General features: G+C 35.5%; 1 protein-coding gene across 1 annotated transcript in view; it reads right to left on the minus strand.

The window, feature by feature from the left end:
* LOC121387682 (next to BRCA1 gene 1 protein-like) overlaps positions 1-21,853 on the minus strand; it is a 46,734-nt gene extending 24,881 nt beyond the window's left edge. The window contains exons 1-4 of the mRNA XM_041518870.1: positions 21,637-21,853; positions 6,925-6,993; positions 5,011-5,052; positions 1,813-2,015 (exon numbers count right to left, since the gene is read on the minus strand). Of these exons, the coding sequence (XP_041374804.1) occupies positions 1,813-2,015; positions 5,011-5,052; positions 6,925-6,993; positions 21,637-21,747 (425 nt within the window). The 5' untranslated portion in view covers positions 21,748-21,853. The remainder of the gene's footprint in view (positions 1-1,812; positions 2,016-5,010; positions 5,053-6,924; positions 6,994-21,636) is intronic.
* Between the last annotated feature and the right edge of the window lie 1,546 nt (positions 21,854-23,399).

Raw genomic sequence — 23,399 nt, forward strand, 5'->3', positions numbered from 1 at the left:
ATGTCATATTTTTAAAAACGTGCGTGCATCTGAGAGGTAACAGTTTACAGAGTCGAGTTTTAGTCTATTTTTAGAGGGTATTTCACCATTTCAAAGTCACAGACTCATGTTTCACTCAGTTGTAACTTTATCCACTGTAACTAAACTTAGTGTTAATTTTAATGGGTTGAAACTAGGGTCTGTCCCTTTAAGGAGACTGACCGGACACTATAATCACCAGAAGACCCTAAGCTACAGGTTCTAAAAGATTAATTCATGACTTGTCAAAACATCGCTATGATTAATGCATGTACATGTATACATGTATGCAGTGTTGTTCACACGCATCCCAAACACTAATGAGAATAAAAGTTCAACAATTAATAAATTATAATAATAATATGCACAGCATTTCTGCTTAAGCACTGATAATAGTGATATCCATATTGTAACTGAAGGATGCAATATCAATTTCACAATAAAAGTTCAAACAATAAACTACATGTAATTAACAACATACACATAATCTTTGCCATATTTTGACAAATATTGTACTTTTTATACTATTTATACCACAAAACAACAAAAACCCATCTTAAAATAAGATAAAGAGCTGCACAATGCTTCCCTGATAAAAGTTAAACTTTGTTTTGTTTAATAATGACACCACTAAAGCAGAGTGATTTATTAATCATCGGCTAACGGATATCAGACATTTGATAATTTTAACATATGATATATAGTCTTCGAGAAGAAACCTGCTACATTTTCCAATTAGTAGCAAGGGATCTTTAATATGCACCATCCCACAGACATGACAGCACACACCACAGCCTTTGATATACCAAACAAAAACAATGAATGAATGCATGTTTAACGATACCCCAGCACAAAAATACAGATCTCTATGTCAAAGGTTAGTGTATGAAAATGTTATTTATATAATTATTTAAAACCACAGTGTAAAAAGCTGTGGGGTAAAAGTATAATATATATGCAATACAAATATCAAGGAATGTATATTTTTAATCTTTGTATAGAAATCACAAAATAAACCATCAGCCATTTGGTGTCAGAAAACGTAACTATACGAAAATATTATTCATATAACTATTTAAAAACAGTGTAAAGAGATATGGGGTAAAAGTATAATACAATACAAATATCAAGGAAAGTATATATTTTAAAACTTTGTATAGAAATCAAAGTGTTTAAAAAACTTTAAAAGTTAATTCTAAAGGAATCAAGCTTATCCTTGACGGTGACTGGTGGAATATCTTTTATTTCTTTATTAAGGAAAGTATATTATACTATTAGTATATTTTAAAACTCTGTATAGAAATCAAAGTGTTTTAAAAACTTTAAAATTAATTTTAAAGGAATCAAGATTATCGCTACTCCTTGACGGTGACTGGCGGAATATCTTTGATCTCTTTATTAAGGAAAGTATATTTTAAAATTTTGTAAGGAAAATCAAAGTGTATTATACTATTAGTATATTTAAAAATTTGTATAGAAATCAAAGTGTTTTAAAAACTTTAAAATTAATTCTAAAGGAACCAAGCTTACCACTCCTCCTTGACGGTGACTGGTGGAATATCTTTGATTTCTTTATTAAAGAAAGTATATTTTAAAACTTTGTATGGAAATCAAAGTGTTTAAAAAACTCTAAAACAATTAATTCTAAAGGAAACGAGATTACCACTACTCCTTGATGGTGACTGGCGGAATATCTCTGATCTCTTTTTTAAGGTAAGTATATTTTTAAAAATTTGTATAAAAATCAAAGTGTTCGAAATTTTTTTTAAATAATTCTAAAGAAAACGAGCTTACCGCTCCTCCTTGACAGCAACTGGTGGAATATCTTTGATCTCTTTATCAGTTTCAGTGGGAGGCAACTGGTTAGCCTTGGCGTCATCAGTTGCCGTTACGGGCACAGCATCGGCTTCAACAGCATTGGCACTGTCCTTGTCCATTGTTTGTTTTGTGTCCTTTACATACAGCTGCAGTACACTGTCTGATGTTACGCTAGCAAACTAGAAAAACAACACAAAAATTTAACAAAATTGAAGTCAATGACCCTCGTACAAAATTTGTAAATTGGAAAAAGTATGTACATGTACATGTATGTATCTCAGAAAATACATGTAAGCTAGCAGATTTAATCAAGTGCAGGGATTTACAAGGGATAATCTTTCAAAATCTTAGGTAACTGGAAGTCCGTTCAGAATATAATTCTCGTAACCGATGAGCTAAGCCTACCTAATCCTAAAACACTTGAACTATGGTTCTGTGATACGTTGGTGGTTCAAAAACATAAACTAATTTTCATTTTCATTACTGATATATGGTACTTTTAATTTTAGAATGTAATTGTTCACCATGTAACCGATTGGTAGTCTCGTGATTTTAAAGTTGCATAACTGACATGCGAACAGAACAACGGTTCTCGTGAAATATTGTGCTCTGAATTTAGATTTCACTAAGTTGGGCTTAACGGGGACTTTTTGTCTTTTCCCCAGGAATTTTGTTCAGAGGGTTGGAAAAAAAACTGAGCCACCAATTAAAGGGGGTGAAAATGCTAGGGAGATTCGGGGGCATGCTCACCGTTTTTTTGTGGGATTTTTTCAAATTTCAATTGCTTTTAGATGCATTCTGGAGTACATGTGTGTGTCATGTATACTTATAGAAGGATATATTATAAGATATATTTTAATAATAATTTAATGTTTATTATTATTAAATATTTGCTTAATGTCGAAACAATAATTTGAAAAGGAAGTATAAAAGTATTAGACTAAGCACAAAGAGATAATACGGTTTAGTTCAGTACTGTCTTACAGTTATATATTCATGTACATACAAACATCTTGACCTCAAAATATTTCACCTGAAATGCATTTTTGAATATTGATAACTCTATAGTCATCAATATTCAAAAATGCATTTCAGGTGAAATATTTTGAGGTCAAGATGTTTGTATACATGAATATATAATTTGGGCGTTCATGATCATTTTGAGCATATGTATTTTGGGCATGTTTGTCTCCTTATAAATTCCCTATAAATCTGGGATGAAAATGACACGGGATAAAATATCTAAAAATGTTGCAGAGTCTTGAAAAGAAATAAAAGTATGACGAGGAACAGTTTCTGGGTAATTATGTTTCAGTGATTGATTACAATAGAAAATTGATCAGTTTTGTTCTACCAATGTGATGCTCGATTATAAAAAGCCGTAATCGATTGTATGGGAAAATGTTAACTGTACTTGTTCCTCTAGTTAACTCTTTCCCTCCCATTCTTGACTGCAGTCGAGAAGTGCAAAACTAACATAAAAAACCCATTCTTGACTGCAGTCGAGACACGACCAGTCTTTGTAAACACAGCTGTCAACATTCACAAGAGTTATCTATCTTGATTTTGTGAATGCTAGAACATACATGCAGTAAAATGACAATTGAACACGTTGCATGAGTGCATTTGGTTGATTGGTATTTATATTTAAATTATCACAATATTGAAAAGAAAGAAAAAAAATGCTATAAATTTGTGTAATTGTTATTGATGATGTAATGCACACATGGGTTTGATTTCTCGCTATTTGTATAAATTTCTTTTAAAACATATTGGACATTATTATTCAATGAAAATTGAAGATTTGTAAAAGATGTATTCGCTGAAAATAACTAATAATACAGACTTTGAAGTAGATGATGGATGGGATTATTCGTTGTCAATTGAAAGTGAAAATAAACTTTGTGAAAGCGTCATAAACAATGACATTATGGATTGTAATTGTAGGATTTTTTAAAACATAATAATTTAAAAAATATTGTTCTTCTGTAAATTTTATTTTGGTAATTGGACTCACTAAGATGTTTTCTAAACTATGATACACAACAAAAGAGTGTTACGTTAGAATTTTTCTGACAATTTGAGGCTGAAAAAAGTAGGTTCAAAATTATACATTTCGCGTTGGAAACTTGGGTCAGTGATGACATTTTCTGGTTGTAAAGCTGGGTGAATAAGAGTTAAACGGACAGACCCTAGTTTTTAAACACTAAGACATATTTTTCACTATTAAAGCCATTTTTAAAGGGACATACTCTAGCTTTTAAACACTAAGACATATTTTTTACCATTATAGCCATTTTTGGATAACTGAAACCATACTTTACTTAGATTTTATGTTTTAGATGATCAATTTCCGAACATTCGAAGTGATATTGGTCATCCTGGTGTTTTTAATATCACAAAATGTATTTCTTATATTTTTAAAAATGCACGTGCATCTGAGAAATAACAGTTACGGAGTCGAGTTATGGTATATTTTTAGAGGGTATTTTACCATTTCGAAGTCACAGACTCATGTTTCACTCAAATGTAACTTTATCCATGTGTTACAGGTTTGTAGATTACCGGTAATTAAAATTAGTGTTAATTTTCATTGGTTGAAACTAGGGTATCTCCCTTTAATAATTTAAATTCGTCTGAGAAGTAATGGTTATCGATACATGCTCTAGTCTATTTTTAGATATTTTCAGGTTTAAACATCACAAACTTCAGCTCTTCTCCGTTATAACTGTATCCAAATGTATTGCAGGTGTGTACATGTAGATTAACTTACTGTGCATTTCCTCAGGCTAAAACTATAATTGATGTAAATATTATGGGGTAGGTGGGTTTTTTTTATGTGTACATAAAGGAAAAAAGATATTAAATAGTTATTAAAGGGACACACCCTACTTACATTTTATTATTTAGAATATACATTTCCATTCACCGTAAGTGTTTTTTGGTAATCCTGGTGTTTGTAATACCACAAAATGCATTTTTTGTATTTCTTAAAAATGTAGATCAATATGGATTTTTTCTTCCAAATCAAAGACAACTTAAAATTGTGTGTCAGCAAAACATTCATAATTAAACACAATCAACTATATGTACACTTTATATGTACTTGTATCTATCCTGAATCTTGAAATCTCATGAAATTAGGCAAACACAGGGACGTCAATGTATACTCACTCGAAATGCTTCTTGCAGCTCAGTGTCACTACTCAAAGTGATCTGAAACAAAAATCAAACAATGTTTTTTTTAGTCTTTTTAAATATATGTATGTACAATGTACATGTAAATAACGTGTATATATATATATATATATATACACATTCAGGGCTCGAACGTAAGAATTTGTCTCCGGCGGCAATTTAAAAACAAAATTGCTGTGGGTAAAATGGCCTACCAAGAGCAATTTAAAACTTGTCAATCACAAATGAAAAAAGAAGATGTAGACATATTTAAAATGTACTGATGTTATATACTGGCAGATAGTGTACACCAGGTGTATACATTTTACCATCATTGAGGGGCTTTACCGACGGCACAAATGCTCCCGACATACAGCAATTTACATCTCAACGACGGCAATTGCCATCGTTAAGTTCGATTATTACATGTATGTACAAATGTCACTAATGATGGTCTTCCAGTGGCATAGGAAGGTGACAAAAAGTGGGGGGCACAAACACACATACAGATATAAGTGTGTGTGTGTTTGGCCACCTCCCTCCCAAATATATATATATATATATATATATATATATATGTGTGTGTGTGTGTGTGTATATATATATGTATATATGTGTATGTGTATGTGTATGTGTATATATATATATATATATATATATATATATATATATATATATATATATATATATATATATATATATATATATATATATATATATATATATATATATATACACACACATATATATACACATACATATACATATATAATCTATATCTATATATGTATCTATATATGTATATATATATATATATATATATATATATATATATATATACACACACACATACATACAGTCAAACCTGTCTTAAGCGGTTCACACAAGGGAGTAGATAAAAGTGACCGCTTAAGACAGGTGGCCGCCGAGTATAGGATGCCACATTTATAGTCTTTAAAACATTTGTTGTTGTTTCTTGTTTTACCGTCTGTACTGCTAATCAACGGATATGTGCCTCACAGTTGACTATAAATCAACATGTCGTCTCCTTCAGAAATAATGCAAATAGAATGTATTAAATTAACTGTTCTGAACAAGTGTTTTTTTTTTTTTTTTTCCATTTAATTATTTAATTCCTACTTCATGCGGTGTATTGTCATAATAAGTGAATCTACAAATGTTAAGCGTAGCCTGCCCAGAGGCAATTAGATGCACTCCATAGTCATACTTTCTTAATTGATACACAATTGAGAGGTGTCGGGAATGAATGGGTACTAGTATTCCTCAAGGTGTGAAAATCTGTTATTTGCTGCACCGTATCGCTGTTGGAAATGAGAAATTGTTTAACGGGCACATTCAGAGCAAGCTGTTGTAGCGCACGCCTGGGCACAAGTACCTGCCTCAGCTGGTTCTTCTGTCCAGGACAAGAGTTATCGCTGTTGTTAAAATATCCCTTTTACATAATAGTAAAACTTTACTGTGGCCGCTTAATACAGGTATTTTAGCGATTTGGGATCCGATTTAGGTGGCCGCTGGCCACGTTAGACAGGTGACTGCTTATTACAGGTGCATTTACATTATATAAATCGTTTGGGAAGAAAAAAAGGGGCCGCTTAAGGCAGGTGACCGCCGAGTACAGGTGGCCGCTAGGACAGGTTTGACTGTATATATATATATATACACACACACACATATATATATACATACACACACATATCTCAAGGCACGGAACCGAAAAAGCATTTCCCATGAAGTTTTATGGCCTGTAGAACAGGAAATAGCCCAAACAGGCCACCGACAGGGGCCGATCCTAGATCGACCATGCATCAGGCAAGCGTTTTACCATTGGGCTACTTCCTGCCATCCAGTTTGACTGAAGATCTATGACACATAATCGACAAAATCTCTCACCCTGTCATTGTCATCATCCTGATAATGGACATCAAGTTGTGATGGAGTGACATCAAACAGGGCCAGAAGCTGGAAAAAAAACAAAAAACATCAAGCTTGAAATACGTAAAGACAGGATGCAACTATCCAGAATGAATGAATGAAATGAACAGACAAATGAATCGTTAACAGAAGGCTCATAACTGAATGTTTAACGACACACCAGTAAAAAAAATAGTTGAAAGTTTGTTTTGTTTAACAACACCACTAGAGCACATTGATTTATTAATCATCAGTTATTGGATATCAAACATTTTGTAATTTTGACGTAGTCTTTGAGAGGATATCCGCTACATTTTTCCATTAGTAGCAAGAGATCTTTTATATATGGACCATCCCAGACAGGACAACACATACCATGGCCTTTGAAATACCAGTTGTGGTGCACTAGATGAGACGACAAATAGCCCAATGGGCAGGATGATCAATATTAAATTAGATACTGTACCATAAAAAAGACCAAAAAAACAAAAACGAAGAGTTCAAATTTACATAATATAAGGTTAAAGTTTATAATATAATTATCAATATATAGGGTAAACCCAGAGTTTATCCTGGGTGCTTGTGTATATGTATAATTCAAAAACAGATTTTGTCGAGGTGTTATTTTCAGAAACTTTTTGTTTTTTTAAACGACACAAACATTTAACACAGAGACAAAGACTTTTTTGTTTCAAAATCACAAACTGTGTTGAAACACGATGATGCTCTGTGAATGGTGAAGCCGCAGTATTTCCATTTCGGTATGGAACTACTTAACAGAGCCGTGCTCCACGCTTGGCTGTTAGTTGAGCTACATGTATCTCGGTATTACCCGAGCCCGGGGTACACGGAACCTGCAGTGCATGCAGGGTAATCATCCTCCATATGGGGTCATACACTCGGGAGACACACCCATAATCGCACCCGTGAAGTGGGTGAAACTCGGTGTATGTGGCCTTACACCTACCCACTGAGCCTAGCGGTGCACTCACTCTGGGTTGGAGCCGGTACTGGCATGAAAAATCACCCACTGCCTCAAGTGGGATACAAACCCAGTACCTACCAGCCAGAAGTCTGAGGGCATAACCACTACACAACTGAGGCCATTATGAAAAATTAGTTGTACAATAATGGCATTTTTTGGGGGGAATGAATTTAAGAAAGAACACATGTACTGGTATGTAAGCAGGGTTTCTGCCTGAGGGTAAAACGGATATGGCACCATACCTACATTTTTTGACCGATATTTTTTTTTTAAAGTTAACCTTTGGACAAAATTAATTACTCTTTATCATTACTGTATGGTTTTCTTAACCCTAACCCTAAACTTAATCCATTTTCTTTCTGGGGGAGGCCGACGCCATATAACTGTAAATAAAATGTGTTGAGTGCGTCATTACATAAAGCATTTCCTTCCTTCTGGGGGAGGCCCCCGTACCCTGTTGACCCATACCCAAAAATTTATTTCTGGCAGAAACACTGATACAGTACATTTCTAACGTACATGGATCTCAATGTCTCACCCACCCCCACTCACCCACTTATACATGTATCTGGACCCACCCCTGTTGTAAGCAGACAAATGTGCATAACATGGTGTACATTGCTCCTGTTCATGTACATATTTTGAACTTTAGAATGTGACAATAATACAGCTTTATTAACAGACTGTGATAAAATCTTGACACAGGGCCAAAAATCACCTGATGCTAACTATCCAATCATGTGACCAAAATAAACATCGTCTAATCATTCCTTATAATCATCATGTATCAGAAACTGTCCCCCACCCAACAATGTAAAATCCTGAAAACACTAGTGTACATTTGTATGTACCTATATGTACTGGGGCTATATGGTGTGATAAAAACTTGACACAGGGCCAAAACTCACCTACTGCTACCTATCCAACCATTGTGACTAAAATAAATATTGCCTAATCATGCAGTCCTTCATGTATCAGAAACTGTCAGACAGGTAATACAGGGACATGTACAAGTATATAGCTCTCCTCATAAACTCCAGGCAATTAATATAAAAGTTTGTTTTGTATGACGACACCACTAGAGCACATTGATTTACTAATCACTGGCTATTGGGTGTCAAACATTTGGTAATTTTGACATATAGTGTTAGAAAGGAAACCCTCTACTTTGTTTCATTAGTAGCAAGGGATATTTTATATGCACCATTTCATAGACAGGATAGCGCATACCACAACCTTTGATATACCAGTCATGGTGCACTGGGTTACCAGCCTCGGTGGTGTTGTGGTTAGGCCATCGGTCTACAGGCTGGTAGGTACTGGGTTCGGATCCCAGTCGAGGCATGGGATTTTTAATCCAGATACCGACTGGGTAGGTGTAAACCACTTGCACTCACCAGTGATCTATAACTGGTGCAACAAAGGCCATGGTTTGTGCTATCCTGCCTGTGGGAAGCGCAAATAAAAGATCCCTTGCTGTTAATCGGAAAGAGTAGCCCATGTAGTGGCGACAGCGGGTTTCCTCTCAAAATCTGTGTGGTCCTTAACCATATGTCTGACGCCATATAACAGTAAATAAAATGTGTTGAGTGCGTTGTTAAATAAAACATTTCTTTCTGGTGCACTGGCTGGAGCGAAAAATAGACCAATGGGCCCACTGGAGGGGATCGATCCCAGACTGACCGCACATCAGGCGGACGCTTTACCACTGAGATATATAGGTCCCGCCCCTAGTCAATGAATATGATAATAAAGTAAGAAGGTATAAGTACAAGTACTGGGGCTGAATTAATGGGGCTAAAACAGTCCCTTTTAAAACTAGTGATCAATATGTACATGTACGACGAACAGCAGTAGAATATTCTTAAGTGAACGATTAAATTTGCTCCGGAGATGAAATTATGGAAGGAAGAAGGAAATGTTTTATTTAACAACGCACTCAACACATTTTATTTACGGTTATATGGTGTCAGACCTATGGTTAAGGACCACACAAATATTGAGAGAGGAAAACCGCTGTCGCCACTTTATGGGCTATTCTTTTCGATTAGCAGGAAGGGAGCTTTTATATGCACCATCTCACAGACAGGATACTAACATACCACAGCCTTTGTTGTCGAGCACTGGCTGGAACGAGAAATAGCCCAACGGGTTAACAGACGGGGATCAATCCTAAACCAACTGCGCATAAAGTGAATGCTTTACGACTAGGCTAGGCTATGGTGTGCCAAGAAGAAAGAATGAATGCTCTAGCTATTTAAGAACACACTCAACACATTTTAATTATGGTTATTTGGCATCATACATACATGCTTAGAGACAACACTGATGAGAGAGGAAACCTGCTGGCACCATATGATTGACTACACTTTACGATTAGCTATAAATTAGGATCCTTTATATACACCATCCCACACTCAGGATATAGTACATACCACGTAACCACGGCCTTTGTTATGTACACCAGTCGTGGAGCACTGGCTGGAACAAGAAATAGCACTATGGACTGACACACTGACAAGGTTTGATCCTAGACAAACCACGCATCAGGCAAGCATTTTACCACTGGCTACATAAATTTGTAGGTCTCTTCCTTGAGTGCGAATATGCACAAGTGCTATCATCACCTTCTACAATGTATGTGAAAGATTGTCCAACACAAGTTATATGACAATAAAACTTGCTTTTAGTTACATACGTATATATACACATGTATATATATATATATATATATATATATATATATATATATATATGAAGAGTTCAGGCGCAAAACGCGATATATCCATTTTTCATTTTCAGTAAAAATGGGTTTTTTAATTGGCGTATATCGCGTTTTGATTTTTTTTTTAAACGGGATTTACCCAATACAATTTCATAAGGATCAATCACGTTTTGCAACAAATCAGCGGGCCTACGATTAGCCCTTACTGACATACAATAATGGCTTTAACTAAAAACTAGAAAGAAAATGGTTTATATCGTGTTTTGCGCCTGAACTCTTCATATATATATATATATATATATATCTGTATGTATGTATGTATGTCTGTACAGGTATGTAGCCCAGAGGCAAAAATACCTGACTGTACACTGTATTTAAGCAAAAGTAGTAATAACAAGCTTTTAACGAAGATGACGCACACACATGTAAGAGTTCAGTGCACTGTGTCCTTGTAAACATTTGAGATCTATAAATCTGTCTGTATTAGCAGACTGACGTACTGTAACTGGCAGCTACATGCACAGAGTATACAACACCAATAATGAGACTTCTGTAATTACCATCATCAGAAGGTATAAATCAATGATGGCAAGCAGTAGCATGGGCAGGGTTCATTACATACATACAAGTATCTTTGAAAATGAGGAGGCTGTTTAAGAAAAGAAGGAAGGAAATTAATTAATTAACGACACACTCAACACATTTTATTTACGGTTATATGGCGTCAGACATATGATTAAGGACCACACTGATATTGAGAGAGTAAACCCGCTGTCACCACTTCATGGGCTACTCTTTTTGATTAGCAGCAAGGGATCTTTTATATGCACCATCCCACAGACAGGTTAGTACATACCACGGCCTTTGTTACACCAGTCGTGGAGCACTGGCTGGAACGAGAAATAGCCCAATGGGCCCACCGAGCGAGCGCTTTACCACTGGGCTAAGTCCTGCCCCTTGTTGTTTAACAAAAGGGCAGAGCTCTATATTTACTGAAAGTTAAAGTTTGTTTTGTTTAATGACACCACAAGAGCACACTGATTTATTAATCATCGGCTACTGGTAATTTTTACATATATAGTCTTAGAGAAGAAACACACTACATTTTTCCATTAGTAGCAAGGGATATTTTATATGCACCATCCCACAGACAAGATAGCACATACCATGGTCTTTGATATACAACTTGTGGTGCACTGGCTAGAACATATGGAATAGCCCAATGGGCCAACCGATGGGGATCGATCTCAAAGCGACCGTGCATGAAGCGATCACTTTACCACTGGGATATGTCTCACACCCTATATTTACTGAATGCAGAGGATTTTAACTGTATAAACATGAACCCCGCAAATTTCCACCTGCCGTCTACAAATGGAGCGTAGCAGTTTGGGATGGAGATGTTTGAATAGCCGAGTGGTGGAGCCATTGCCCGAAGCTGGACTAGCAGGACTTTGGTGTTCTTCTGCCCCCCTCCCCCCTTTATCTCTCAATTTCCCTAGCAGGACCAACTGGGTTTTTTTTGGCCCAGCATGTCTCTCTCTCCTCCTCAAATGCTATGGCCGGACTTTGTTTTTGTCCCAACCAGTCTCTCTATCTCTTTCTTTAAATTGCCCTAGCAGGACTTTGTTCTTTTGCCCCAACCAGATTTCTCTCTAGAACTCTTTCCCCGTCTCTCAACTTCTATTTCAACTCCTGTTGTGGTTACTATGGTGACAGCGTGTCTTGTCTGAAACACCGCAGAATATTACATGTGGTTGCAGCACTCTGACTGTGTGGGGCAACAAAATGACACACTTGGTATCAGTCAGGCAGCTTGAGGGACTGGTAATATTTCCTTGTATGAACCACCAAGTTGGTCCTGGCCATGTATGTACATATACATATACATATATATACATATATATATATATATATATATATATATATATATATATATATATATATATATATATATACATACATGTACATGTCTATGCAGGGAATACATTGTTTTCAAAAGTTTTATTAGCAACAGTTGTTAAATGATTGAAAATTGATTAGCAACTACTATTTAACATTTAGAATTGTGTAGCGATGATCTCTGAAGCTACATATAGCACCTAGGGTTAAAAAGTTACAGGCTGTTTTGTTTAACGACACCACTGGAGCACATTGATGTATTAATCATCGGCCATTTGATGTCAAACATTTGGTAATGTTTTCAAAATAGTTTCCAGGGCTTCTAGATTATGGTAGGCCCACTCCCATGGCTAGTGATATTCAATGCTGGGCTAGTAAATAACTACTATTTACGTGCCAAATGCAAGCCATAGGATTTGAAATTTCATGGGAAACACTTTTTGGGTTCGGTGCCCTGAGATCATGGGAACCCATCGGAAGCTGTTTTTAGGTTCCATGCCCTGAGATCATGGGAACCCATCGGAAGCTGTTTTTAGGTTCCATGAAACAGGTTATGGGAACCCATTTCTTATACCATAATGCAATGGATTGTCAAAATGCTATGCAGGTTGGGTAATATGTTTGCACCATCACTGAGATACACCGAGTGCTGAACGCAAGATACATCGATCTGTTTGCATTACAGCCAATTCTGGGCTGAAAAAGATGAGTCCGCCCAAGCTACCGATTATCCAACGCACAAACCCGTGGAAAGAGACACGTTTTCAAACTCAATATTTTCGAGTCGCGCCCCTTCCCCTCCCCTCCCCTCCACATTACATATGCATGCTGTTCTGACTGACAGCTACATAAATATAACAGTTTACGTCATTTCCGCCCTTAATGAAAAGACAGGAAATAGTGGAGCTTATTCGATTGTCACCTTCAGTACTCAAGTGCGTGCGTGACATCGGCAATAAATTTGTTGACTTCAGTGACAGTAATAAAAGGTTAATTATTTTCATCAAATAATATTTGAATTAAAATCCTATTTTAGGTCCCTAAATTTAACAGCGACACTACAAATATATTATAATTAGCGCCAGTGATTTTGGTTCAAATGTGCAATTTACATATGGATCAATTATTTATATATATGCATACGCGGGTACAATGTAGGCTCATACCTATTATTATCTACGTCATCGAAACGGGAATGGATTCGTGTGTAGGAGTAGATGTGTTTACATGTGTACAATAGGAAGAAGGATGTCGAAAATCACAACTTTTTTTGTATCATACTAAATGAATGGCCCCTTAAAAAAATTATTTGGGATATTTCATAAGCATCTCACTTGTAATGGTCACTGCAAACTCTACATCTAACAGACTGCATCGACTTCGACTTCAAAATCGCCACTAAATGGCCAATTTAAAAAAGTTTTTGAAGAAATGGATTCAGACTTTTTCTTCTTTGGAGCAGATGCCATGATGTCAATATTACTATTTTTGGTCGGGTTTGATTTGAGCGCGGTGTTGAACTCGGGTTTACTCGAATACTGAGAAATATGGAGAACACTAAAATCCGAATCGGGTGTCGTGATTGTGTTGAAAATTATCTCCAGTAGTTTTATATGAGAAACATTATTATTTGTATAATATATATATATATATATATATATATATACATATAGATAAATATTTTACTTTTTTTAATCGACATAATAATCATGGGAAACGAAATTTCGGTTCCGTGGTTTTGCTGACACGCTACCAACACGAGACCGGTAATGATCGTTAACATGAAATCCGATGGCTAGTGAATTTTGTTTTTGTCAAATGTTGCAGTTTAGTCTATTTTGTAAATATGAATATTCTGTCCCCACCTCAAGCCTCCAATGTTAGTTTTTAAGCTCCATCTTCATCTTCATGCATATCTGATTATTACTATTATTGAGTAAAATTGTACTACATGTAACTTACCGTAAAGTAGAGCTAGTAAATGTTTTAAATCACTGATCCCATGGCGAGTGGATTTTATAAAAATTCTACAAGGTCTGGTTTTAGAGAGAAAACACACAACATTTGTACCATTAGTAGCAAGGGATCTTTTATATGCACCATCCTAGACAGGATAACACATCACAGCCTTTGATATACCACTTGTGGTGCACTGGCTAGAATGGGAAATTGCCCAGTGGGTTACGTCCCACCCCTACATACATGTAGCAGCACTTGGGCTCACACTGGAAAGAATTTCGATGTAGCCGATTCTGAAATACATGCATGTAGAATATTTTCTGTCACATGATTTAGAAAGGGCCAATTTATACAAAACTATCTGAGCCAAATACTAAATGATGTAGCCACTTACATGTTGCAGGGATTCTAGATTATGGTAGCCCCACTCCCATGGCTAGTGATATTCAATGTTGGGCTAGTAAATAACTACCATTGTCAAGCCCGACGGCTAGTGACATTTGTGTTTCAAATGTTGCAGTTAAGTCTATTTTGTAAATATGAATGTCCTGCCCCCACCCCAACCCCCCAATCCTAGTGTTTTTAAGTCGTATCTTCCTCTTTAGGTGACATATTTGATTATTACTATTATTTAGTAAAATTGTATGAACTTAAAGTAAAGTAGGGCTAGTGAATTTTTAATCATGGCTAGTACATTTTTTAAATCACTGATCCCATGGCTAGTGGATTTTATAAAACATTATAGAAGCCCTGATGTTGTATAAAAATTAGCAATTGGCTACTTTGGCAATGGGCAGGGTGAGGCCTGATGTAGTATATAGTGAATCATGATACAATACAGAACAAAATGTTCCCTGGCATGTATTCATGACTATTCAGAATAAATGTACATACATGTATATATATATATATATATATATATATATAGAGAGAGAGAGAGAGAGAGAGAGAGAGAGAGAGAGAGAGAGAGAGAGAGAGAGAGAGAGAGAGAGAGAGAGAGAGAGAGAGAGAGAGAGAGAGAGAGAGAGAGAGAGAGAGGATTCGTCAACCGGGTCTATGTTAATTGGTATTTGTCGAGGCTCTGCTGAGACAAATACCGATTAACTAGACGAGGTTGATATTTTACATATTAAAAAACACAAGTAGCGAATTCTATTTATTCCATAACACTTCTAAAATAACATTTTAATAAATGTTTTTAGTAAATCACAGTACTAAAGTCTCCGCCATCGATAATATGACGTCATTACGATTAACAGAGATTAGTTTGACGTCACACATTTTAAACAAATCTTTGAAAATGTTACGCTCAGGTACACGGGTCTTGTTGGCTTGTAAGCAAATGACCCATACACAGCAACACATTACCTAGAGACCTTGCAAATTTGCATACCATTATTAACCAGGTTAATAAAGTAAATTATCACATGGATATCATGGGTAAGTTATAGGATAAATATATATATAGCACATGCATACCTCAGTGTTCGAGATTAACGGTATCCTGATATGCCGGGGATACCAGAATTTAATTTTGGATACAATTCTTCAATAACCCAGTATCCCACAGGGATACCATATAAGGTTGTTGTTGTTTTTTAAATCCTGCGTTTTTATTAACAGTATTTTCGAGCTCGTACCCAGTCTAATGCTATGCCTTAACAATATCTTCCCCAACTCGAATCCAGTCTAATGCTACTCTGGAGCAATATAGCAGCGTAGCAATAGATTGGGAACCGCTAAGTCAATATTGTTTTTGTTGGATGTTTCCTCCCTTCAAATTTTATTTGAGATACTGATTCCACATCTGCAGAAAATTGATACCTTCTTGTTGGTGTTTTTTGTTAATGTCTATGATCTTCACCCCGATGAAAATAGTTCTAAGTTCAAGAGGTTATTCGGGTAATTGCAGACATCGGCATAATGTGGACGATCACGACCATACTGCCGCTACATTCCATTTCGTACATCAAACATTTTATTTTATTGTCTGTAAATTGCTAACGAGACCACAGATAGTTATTGAAAAACCATGTTTTATATCACCGTCACTTTAATACAAAAACAAACAATGAAACAAAAATCATACCCTATCCTACGTCACATGCACACAATGGTGTCGGTCACGTGATATAATTTATTTCTTCAAAATCTTTCACTGGATACGTCTACCAAATTACATGTAAAAGGATTCAGAATGAGAATGTAAATTTATGTATTTTAAGAATATTTTATAATATGATACACAACTTTTCAATATTATTATTATTTTCTGTATAATTAAAAATAACAATTTCTTGATAAAATTCCCTGGAAGGTGCAATCACAGAGTGGGCAATCATGTGACGCTACGTCACGATATAGGTCAGCGAGCTTGGAATACTGCTGGCGAATAGGTAACTTTATTCTAAACTGATGAAAATCATTTGCATGTTTTTCTAAACATATACCATAAAATATGCCCAATGAGCATGTTGTGTAAACTGACAAATTGATTTACCATAATCTTAGCATCAAAAATGTACATTAAAAAGTTATTTTAATACATTTTTTTGTTTTATAAACAGTTAATATTGGGCAAGTGAATTTTTCACCATGGCCAGTGAATTTTCAAATCCACTGGCCGGGCAATTCCATATTGGAGAGTTTAAAAGTTGACAAAAATACATGTATGGGTAAATTAGCCCTATCTATATTCCCTGAATGTAAAGCAATATTCTGCATATTTCATTAGATTTGTAATGTCACTACCCTGACTCTCAAACACCAAATAGTTAGAAACAATCAATAAAAAGCATAGAGACTGAAATATAACTTATAGAAAAATGTTTTGCCACTGTAATGTCAATAACAAAAAAGTAAAAATGTTTGTGTAGAAAAAAAATCTGCGGGTATTCCAACATGTCATTCATAATTTTCTTGCTACTTACCAAGGCAAACCTTAAAAACATCCCATCAGTCCTTGATATTATATGAATGTAGCGTGAGAGTGGAATAAAATTGGTAACGTCAGTCACAGAAAAACAGGAGCTGTAACGTCAGTCACTTTTCAACCAGTGAGCTATAACTAGGTCTTACTGAATTCTTTCTACATATCTTTAACCCTTTCCCTAGATTTCCTCACATTTTAACTTAAACTTAATAAAAAGCATACACTATTGGTTCAAACAACGAGTAAACAAACTGAAATAGTAAAAAATTTCAGCAAAAATAGCCACCAAAAGTCGCCATTCACACTGTTTCTTCTTCTCCAGTTAGGCTAAACTATATTGGGCAATAGATTGACCCCCCCCCCCCCCTCCCCATAGGAGGCCTATTGTATTCTAATTAAGGTAAAACTTTCCTTACACATGAATATTCATGATTTTTCTCCCACAATGCACAGTACTTTCTGATATCAGCAATTGAAGCAAAGAAACTAATGCTCCTTCCTTCGTCGAGACAGCAAAGAATATGCCAAGCATAATAGTTACAGAACTGTCGACAACAGACATTGAATGGCGTAATAATTCCCTGAAGTTGAATGAGGTGTTTGCTGATGCCCCGGCCATCAAAGGTATAGCTCGGTTCCACCACCTCCGTGTTAAACAGGGCAAGGTTGAGACATTCACTCTTGACTAATGATGTTGCCAATTCTTCCGACAAGACAGATGTGATCGAAATACCTGCTCAACATGCTGAAGCAATGGAGGCACCAATTGCAATAGATGATTGGTGGGCTGTCGAATACGATGGTGAACTCTTCCCTGGAGTAGTCAAGAATATTCAGAACAATAACTTTGAGGTCTCTGTTATGAAAAAAGTTGGTGCCTCATGGCAATGGCCATCCAAGGAGGATCAAATTTTCTATCACAAGTATCAAATGAAGAAGAAGCTACGACCTCCAGTGATGATCAAATCAGAAATCACAGGGCTGCCACTTTTCTTGATTTTGATTAATTGGCGGATGGCAGTGGTACATATCATTCGCTAGTGAGCAATGTAACTTTGAAAATGTTTTCAATATAGTTTTAACTTAACATTGGAACTAATGCAAGATTTCTAATATGTCTAATGGCATGCTTCTGTTATGAATGAACTGTGAAATACTTACATATATCGAAATTGGGAACACTTTTCCAGTTACTGAATTAATATTCAACTGTAATGTCAGTCACGGTAACATCAGTCACACACTGTCAAGTGACTATTCTGTAATTATCCTAATTAATGCACTTGTGTTTTCAACTTTTTTGTCATGTTTAACTTTCAGTGTTAAATTGTCTTGTTCCCCAGGATGAAAACTAATGTGTACCATGTTTTAAGTGAAGCTCCGTTTTGAAATTTTCACACCACCATTAGTTGTGCATCCGTAATGAAACTAGCTTGCAGCTACCACAAACAAGACAAACCTACTTATTACCTCTAACTTGTTGTAAAAGATGTATGTAATTGAAATGGTGGGCATTTCACCTCATTATATTAGTACAAATCCAATTATAAAACATTGAAGTGTTCTGGACAAACTGTAACGTCAGTCGCGTAACGTCAGTCACATACAATTATGTAATAATTTTTTTAATGTTGTGGTTTTCCAATTTAGTAATGGTTTCTAGAAATGTAGTTTCATGTTGCCATGTTACCTAGGACAGAAACATTTGTTAACATTTCACGGTTTGAAGACAAATTTAAAATAAAGTTGACGTAATTTTTTATCTGTTTTTTTTCGTGTAACGTCAATCACGCAAATATTTTTCATCCCCATTCAGCGATACAAAAGAATATGAATTTTTTTTTAATGTCACCAAGTAGACTTGGACACCAGTATGCTTGATGCAAAATATAAAGAACTAGGAGGTACAGGTTTGATAGCCACACACTGGATATGACCTTCAACCTCTCTGAATGTAACGTCAGTCACAGTGGAATTGCCCAGCCCCATCAGTGCTCTACAAAGCAAGTAAAATACTCGCCATGGCGACTAAAAACATTCCCTGGCATCTAAAAAATAAAATCACATTCGCCAGTTGGCAACTGTCCAAGAATTTTACTTTAATTTGTAAACAAAACTGGACATCGGAAAACACTGTGGACCAGTAGCAATTTATTTTTCATAAAACGTGTTTTCTATCGGTAATTTGTTTGAAAAATAAAAGTTTGAGACATGTTAATCAGACTATGAATAACGATTTTCCAGTAGGCCTATTCAAGAGTAAACACGGTGACGTTAAGTGGGAGGTACATTTGTAATACTTCGTTATGATGTTATCTCCCTTAATTTGAATATCAAGCACTTGGAAATAATTTGGCACCAGTTCAGTTCTGGACCAAGTCGGTCCTGTCCCATTTAGACCCCGGTTTTATTTATGTATTAAAATGACATTGCTGCGCCACTGTATGTCTTAACTTGTCTGTTTGAAACTCAAACGTTAATTATGTTAAATGTCGACTTGTATATATGTGTTATGCTGTGCTCCAATCGTCTCGTGCTTATCGTAATAACGGGTCCCTCCACGATGACGACGTCCCCAGTCGTGAATGTCATTTTAATCACGTCGGAAGTCATGTTCACTAATTTCATGACTCGACTTTAGACGACTTCAAAGACACAACTATTTACAAAACAGTATTTATGGATTTACAAGGCAGTATGTGACGAAAATAAATATTATTTAAACTAAAAGTAAGGTAGCCGATTGGTAACTACTAGTAACACGTTGAAGCCTGGTAGATATTATCACAATGCTTTTATTTAACTTTTATTTTAATGAGTACTGCAATTTAAATGCATATTTTAGCAGTGACATTAAAATAGTAATTCGCTTAAATTGGTTTAATACAATTATTGGGTACGGAATTTGATAATGATAGTTAATAAGTCGTTCACTGTTTTAGTGAAACCGGACACAAACAGTAATTTGTAATTACTATTTAACAACTAGGAATTACCCCTCACGAGTTCATTCAAATGCGGTCCTAATAACAATTACAGCATTAGTAATGTGCCGTAAAATGGCAGATGAATCGATTTAATTACAAGTATATATTAGCTGGTTACTAAATATAAGTGGCTGGCGACTAAAATATTTTACTTTACTGGCCAGGGAAGAGTAAATTTTAACTTGCTTTGTAAAGCACTGCCCATGGCAAGTGAATTAAAAAATATTTCTAGAACCCCTGTGTAACTTAGCTGAAAATGGGTGTTATCGTGTTTCTTCCAGTAGTGTATGTATTAGTGATTAATATGCAGATTTTTTCTTTAATCAGGGAACTCAAAAATTATCAATGTCAAGGTATTTGACGTCAAACGTAGGATTGTTGTTGTATTAGATCAGGAATCTATGACTACCTTTTGGTAGGCAGTGATTGCGAAAAAGCATTACTACGGTTGGTCTGACTAAGTGGGCTAGCAACCGCCCAAATGTCTGTCTAGGTCTCTCACCGTCTGAGTACTCGGGCTATACATGTATTTAGCAGGGAAAGATTATTTATTTTTTTTAAAGAAGAAAAACCACCCAGAAGGACTTTCCTTTGGCACTGTCACTAACCCTAACCGTAACTCTATTTATAATTTAAGTATTTATGTTTTTTTTTATACATGACAGTGCCAAAGGAAAGTCCTACCAAGTTACCAACCACCCACTCACATCCGTGTTGTTAAACAAAACAAAGTTAAATACAAACACCATGACCTCAAAACACTTCACCTCAAAACCACTGAAGTATTAAGCTTTTGTTGATTAAAAAAACAAAAACATCCACAAATCTTCAGTGCTCAGCTATTAATAACATTACTGTGGTAAAATGACCTTGCTGTGCGAACAACAACACAACTGTTGGACTCAAATTTAGCGAGATATAAAGCTCTGCTTGTCGACCATAGACCAAACACTGAAAAGACTACATTCAAGATTGGGGAGTGTATTGGCCAACACTTCGCAACTGATTAAAAAAATAAAATAATAATAATAATAATAATAATTAAAAATTGAATAAAGCGTATATAAAATCTAAACTAAAATGAATGACAGACGACACATATGTGTGATCCATGAAATAAAAACGCTGGAATGTCTAAATTAACAATATATAGAAACGACTCTACAAACAGCTGATAGCCAGTTTGTAAACATACACCTACCATTGCCTTCAAGTCTGCCCAGGAAATATTTCTAGCGATATAGAACGGCTCTGGTTGGGCATTATTTGGCTGCCCGACCAGTTTGATCACCACAACAACTGATTCCGACATTGTTTCGTTAGGATGTCTGACTTGTTATAACCTTATGACAGACTGGTTTTCTGATGCAAAGGCGAAATATTGAATGACGAATCAACCTAAAATCTGGAAATACCAAGTCGCCATTACAGATACTTTCTTCGTAACCTTCGTTTATTCATGCGAGATGAAGTATAGTTCCAGAATAAAAGTACAATTATTTTAATTCGTCATTGTTAAATTTGTTACAGCAATTGTGTTACTGCAAAGACATACATTTGTGTAATATATTATGCGTTTTGTTAAACAAAATACAAAATAACGTTATATTATTATTCTGCGGATGAATATATGATTAGTGATTTTGCTAAACATGCCGAACCAAAACACAACAAACTGTATTTATAGAGTATGACGTGTGAGCATGCGTCGATGACTCGTGAACATTCGGTTACTTCCGTAATGATTGCGAGATAGTAAATTGCGACATTAAAGGAAACATGACACGAGACCATATTATAGCTCATTTTAAAAGAAAAATGATATAAAAATAATATACAAATAACTTTATAACAATAAAATACGTGTAGTTAACTTAAAATGAAGAAATTACGCTAATCAGTATCAAAGTACGATTTATGCATATTTCTTCGTGAGCGTTCGGAAAAAAAGGGAAGTGACGTCAGAGCCGCTGTACTCTTCCATTGTTGTTAACTGTTTATATATGGAGTAAGGGGCTTACGATCTTTTCAGTCCAACAGTGCCGTACTGCGCGGCCTTTGGGTGTAAAAATAAACAGTTTTAAACGATCGGGATTGTCTTTTTATGGTTTTCCAAAGGATTGTATCCGAAGAAAGACGCGTGTATTTTATCGCAAAAGAAAAGATTGGACACCAACACCGCATAGTACGTTGGTGTCAGTACAGCCCGGAGCCGAACGTTACCCGGAGACAAAAACAGTACTCGGTTGCGAATGCCGAGGTGTACATTGTACATATTTGGCACAAAGATACACCTCAGCATGATGTATTTATATATGTTAAAACAAAAATGTAGAATTTTTTATTAATTTATGTTTTTTGAAAAAAAAGAAGATTTTCATGTTAGGGCTGTAGGCCTACATAACAAAATCTGTATTCACCGTCCGAAGAAGGAAACGTCAATAAGTAATAAATATGGCATATACAAACATGGGATTTGGCATGAGGATACATCTCAGTACGATGTATTTAAATATGTTTTTTAAAAAAACGTGTAGAAAACAATAATAATTTTAAATGATGATGATAACTAGTTTAACAAACGTGCCCATATACCACTAGGTGTCGAAACACCCCCATCATACGAGTCCGACCTCCGATAAGATCGGTGGCCTGACTCGGGATGGAGGGGGGGGGGGGGGGGGGGGGGGGGGTGGTAGAAACGGGGGCAGAATTTTGAAAATAGCACCTTAGTAAAGAAGTTAATAGATAAAAAAATAAAAAGGTTACAAGCCAAAAATAAAAAAGAATTGACTGCCTCGGTCGAATATTTATATAATTTGGAGCATTTTAGAAGGACAGTCCAAAATTAACATAAGAGAAAGAAGAGAGGATCGGACTATTTAATAATATTTAAAAAAAAAAAAGTAATTTCGACATAAAATTTTGAACGCAGATCTAAAAGTTTAAAGTCCGATCGATATG

Source organism: Gigantopelta aegis, chromosome 13 (genome assembly GCF_016097555.1).
Source record: "Gigantopelta aegis isolate Gae_Host chromosome 13, Gae_host_genome, whole genome shotgun sequence".
Classification (NCBI taxonomy): Eukaryota; Metazoa; Mollusca; class Gastropoda; order Neomphalida; family Peltospiridae; genus Gigantopelta; species Gigantopelta aegis.